The 4,747-nt window shown below is 37.1% G+C and overlaps 1 protein-coding gene across 1 annotated transcript in view; it reads right to left on the reverse strand.

The window, feature by feature from the left end:
• Nucleotides 1-4,534, reverse strand: part of LOC108252973 (chromaffin granule amine transporter-like) — an 11,821-nt gene extending 7,287 nt beyond the window's left edge. Inside the window, exons 1-5 of the mRNA XM_017446048.1 lie at nt 4,492-4,534; nt 3,900-4,055; nt 3,527-3,620; nt 2,096-2,268; nt 1,458-1,573 (exon numbers count right to left, since the gene is read on the reverse strand). Coding sequence (XP_017301537.1) covers nt 1,458-1,573; nt 2,096-2,268; nt 3,527-3,620; nt 3,900-4,055; nt 4,492-4,534 — 582 coding nt within the window. The remainder of the gene's footprint in view (nt 1-1,457; nt 1,574-2,095; nt 2,269-3,526; nt 3,621-3,899; nt 4,056-4,491) is intronic.
• Nucleotides 4,535-4,747: the final 213 nt, after the last annotated feature.

A 4,747-nucleotide genomic window follows, 5' to 3' on the forward strand; every position in this document is an offset into this window, starting at 1 on the left:
AAAAAAAAAAAAAAAAACAAAAAAAATCCCCACTTTTTTATTATTATTTATTCAAACGTCACAGGGGACCAATGATGGTGCGATGGAGAGGAGGGAAAGAGAGAAGTAGGGGAGGGAGGGAGAGAGAGGGGAAGGTGAGACAAAATTATGCACAGGTTAATAGAGGTGGAGAGAGAAAGAGGGGAAGAGAAAAGGGGGGACTGGGAGAGAGAGAGAGAGGAAGGGAAGGTTTGAATTTTGAATTTTTGATGAAAATTTCACACGCTCAAAAATTCTCTCCCTCCCTTCCTCCTTCTCTCTCCCTGTTTCCCCTTCTCTCTCTCTCTCTCTCTCTCCCTATTTCCCTCCCTCACCTCCCTCTCCCTCTCTTTCTCTTTCCTCTCTCTCTCTCTCCCTCTCTATTTCCCTCCCTAACATCCATCTCTTTCTCTTTACTCTCGCTCTCACTCTCTCTTATAAAAAATAGGGAGAGAGAGAGAGACCTGACAGATAGGGAGAGGTGGGGAAGTAATCTATTATACATACTTGAATGGTTTTCTCTCTCGCTTCTACTCATATGATTTCTACAAGGTTGAATATCTTTATTTTCTCTTGAGATAAGAATTTTTTATCCCTCTTCCTCCCCTCTCTCCTGTCTCTTTCTATCGATACCACAAAGTCTCACACGAGAGAGAGAGAGAGAGAGAGAGAGAGAGAGAGAGAGAGAGAGAGAGAGGAGAGAGAGAGAGAAAGAGAGAGAGAGAGAGAGGGGGGGAGAATTCTCCTTCTCTTCTTTGTTCCTGATGATGGGATAGTAGGATGTACAAAATTAATAATGTACATTATTATATGAAGATAAGGGATGATAACGTCTTTGTATAAACTTGAGCTTATGTATATTCTACGTCAAACCGCATTTTGTATGCAGTTTTTATCTAGAGCTTCCTTATCCAAAACATAAATATGTATGCTGAATGGGTTGCGAAAACTTTTCTTCTTAAATCTTTTTTAAAATGTATATTATTATTATTTTATAAAAAAGGAGTGAGATACCCCACAAAAATTCAAATGTGAAAAAAAGGCAAAGTCTCTATCCAAAAATGTCGGTCTATAAAAGTGGTGAGATCGAAAAATTAAGGCCAAGTCTGCATTCCCAGTTTTTCGTGTCAGCTCAAAATGCTGGATCTCAAATACTTCAACCTTCTCTCAATTTCAACTTGGCAATGTTTTTTCCTTCTCAAATTGATAAAATGCCTATTATTAACATGAAAATAAGAGGAAAACATTGCCAAGTTGAAATTGATAGAAGGTTGAAGGAATTGAGATCCAGCATTTTCAGCAGACACGAAAAACTGGGAATGCAGACTTGGCCTTAATTTTCTGATCTCACCAGCCATCAGTGGTGGCCCACCACTGATGGCTACTCGATTGATGGCCTTTATTTTCACATATTTCACTATTCAAATTTTTTACCATACATAAACGTTGTTGGGGAAGTAATTGGTTTTAGTTTCTGTAGTGCACTGCAAGGTGCCCTTCTCCGTGTTCTTATTCTTACTTGAGGGATTTATCCCTTCTCGGGGATTTTTCGGGTCTGACTGGGATGAAAAGGGATTTAGGGATTTTAAGGTATAATAATTTTTATTTATCTAATAAAATACATTAATTATTTAAATCAATATATAAGGGTATTTAAGTGAAATTTTGAGTTTATGGCCGCCATACACGCCCTACGTGGACGCTACGCCACTGGTGATGGTATTACCAGTGTAAAAAGATTATTGAAATGTGGAAATTGATTGCAAAGGAGGCACTTAGTAATGTTGTAATATCCACAAAAGTTGTGAATATAATAATTTTTATTTATCTAATAAAATACATTAATTATTTAAATCAATATTTAAGGGTATTTAAGTGAAATTTTGAGTGTATGGCCGCCATACACGCCCTAGGTGGACGCTACGCCACTGGTGATGGCATTACCAGTGTAAAAAGATTATTGAAATGTGGAAATTGATTGCAAAGGAGGCACTTAGTAATGTTGTAATATCCACAAAAGTTGTGAAAAAGCTCCGCTTTACCACAAAGAATTTGAGATTTGATTTGATTTACTTACACAAAGTGGCGATCAACAGATTGACGGAGCCCACAAACATGATGACATTGTATCCGACATATTGTGTCAGAACCCCAATGAGAGGGTTTATCAGGATCTGAATGAGAGCTTTGGATGCGAGGAGAATGCCTACCTTACCATTCTCATTACCCAACACCTCAGACTGCTCCAGACTGGAAAACAGAAGAATAGATGGGGACTGACTAATAGTACCTCGTAGTCTATTGAATTCTAGATAGACCTCGCCTTACTCAGAAAGAAATGATTAGCCTTTTCGACAAAAGTAGATGGGGACTGACTAATATAGTACCTCGTAGTCTATTGAATTCTAGATAGACCTCGCCTTACTCAGAAAGAAATGATTAGCATTTTCGACAAAAGACACACCATTTGAGAATATTATAAAATTACATGATTTAAAATTACTAACGTTCACTTCGTTCCGTTGATGAAATTTGCTGACACACAAGGCGAGACATTACCTCATTACAGTCATTACCATATTATTATCTTCGCTCAAAGAATACAAGACGTTTGAGAATATTATAAAATTATGTACATGATTTAAAAATACTAACGTTCACTTCGTTCCATTGATGAAATTTGCTGACACACAAGGCGAGACATTACCTCATTACAGTCATTACCATATTATTATCTTCGCTCAAAGAATACAAGACGGACAAGATAGATATCTCTAAGCATCTGGTAACGTTGAGAAAAATCACGTCTCACCAAAAAAAAAAAAAAGTTGAGAGAAGAAAATCAAGAATAATGGAATTCTCGTCTCGTACCAATACTAATGAAACGAACTTGGGTGCAATCAATGCAGATGTGCTTACTATTTCTACATTCTAGATTTAACATGCCCTATGCTGTTTATACTCACGTGATATCATTGCTATCCTGAGCTGATTTGGTGATGTTGAGATGAGGAACATTGAAGTTCTCCAACCAATACAGATAGTCCGGTAGAATGGCTGACTAATAGTACCTCGTAGTCTATTGAATTCTAGATAGACCTCGCCTTACTCAGAAAGAAATGATTAGCCTTTTCGACAAAAGACACACCAATTTAGAATATTATAAAATTACATGATTTAAAATTACTAATGTTTAATGTTCACTTCGTTCCATTGATGAAATTTGCTGACACACAAGGCGAGATATTACCTCATTACAGTCATTACCATATTATTATCTTCGCTCAAAGAAAGAATACAAGACGGACAAGATAGATCTCTCTAAGCATCTGGTAACGTTGAGAAAAATCACGTCTCACCAAAAAAAAAGTTGAGAGAAGAAAATCAAGAATAATGGAATTCTCGTCTCGTACCAATACTAATGAAACGATATTGGGTGCAATCAATGCAGATGTGCTCTCTATTTCTACATTCTAGATTTAACATGGCCTATGCTGTTTATACTCACGTTATATCATTGCTATCCTGAGCTGATTTGGTGATGTTGAGATGAGGAACATTGAAGTTCTCCAACCAATACAGATAGTCCGGTAGAATGGGGACTGCAATGATTGAGAAGACCATAATGAAACCCAATCTTCAACAAAGTCGTGTTTTAACATCGACAGAAGAAGAAGGGGAGGAGGAGAAGGAAGAGGTGGAAGAAGAATAAGAGAGAAAGAGAGAGGAGGAAGAAGAGGAAGGAAGAGGAAGAGTTCATGCATCTCACATAGAAAACTAAAAGTAGGTACGGAAATAATTGTTGCTATTATCAAACTCCTATGAATCTAATCACAGGAAGCACTTAAAATTTAATTACAAATAGATAAATGTGTACTTACCAACAACTGTGAGCAGAATATTGTCCAAAATCATGGACAAGTAAACAATAACAACAATCACGTTGATATCGGCAAGATAGAACCCGAACATTTCAATAACCAAACCAAACTCTTGATCAAAAATCGCAAAGCATCCAACCTTATCAATCTCCAACACTTAAAAACAAACAAAAACTACTAAAACGTTTTTGATGACGAGAGTGAATTGTTAACCAAAGCGACAACAGATCTAAACCACCGGAAAAAAGTTCAAAGAAGCACTTTCTACAAGTGAAAAAATTGCAACGTCTGAATGAAAAGGTCCGAACCACTTTCTTTGATGATTTTAACAAGTTGAAATCACAAGAACTTGACAACAAGACTATGTATAGCACCTCTGATACTGTGAGGAGTTTTACTTGACAATTTTTCAATTTCCTCCGATACCTTGTCTGCTAGGTAGGAGCGCATGAATTTCTTTCAGTAAAGGTGATTGAATAAAACCAGGGGTTTCTAAACTATTCAAGTTATTATTGAAACCTATCCGTAACTATCTGGCGTCACGTTCGTGTTTGAAAGACATGGAATCATTCAATAACCAACCTTCCCTCACCATCTCCCAAGGTAGATACGAATCGATGTGTTTGTAGGAGCATGTTGTGGTCCTTATGAAGTCCCATCCATCCATTCGGTCTTAGACCATTCCCATCTTTACTTGAATTATGTGGGATTCCTGATTCCCCCCCCCCCTCTTACTAAAACGCAACGAATTGAGGTATAACATGACAAGAGCAGTTGTATTCAGTAGGATGGAAAGGTTAGATAATATTTACAACTTTGCTACATATTTGGATTTTGAAGGGTTACTC

This window comes from Diaphorina citri, unplaced genomic scaffold (genome assembly GCF_000475195.1).
Source record: "Diaphorina citri unplaced genomic scaffold, Diaci psyllid genome assembly version 1.1 scaffold1070, whole genome shotgun sequence".
NCBI classification, from domain to species: Eukaryota; Metazoa; Arthropoda; class Insecta; order Hemiptera; family Psyllidae; genus Diaphorina; species Diaphorina citri.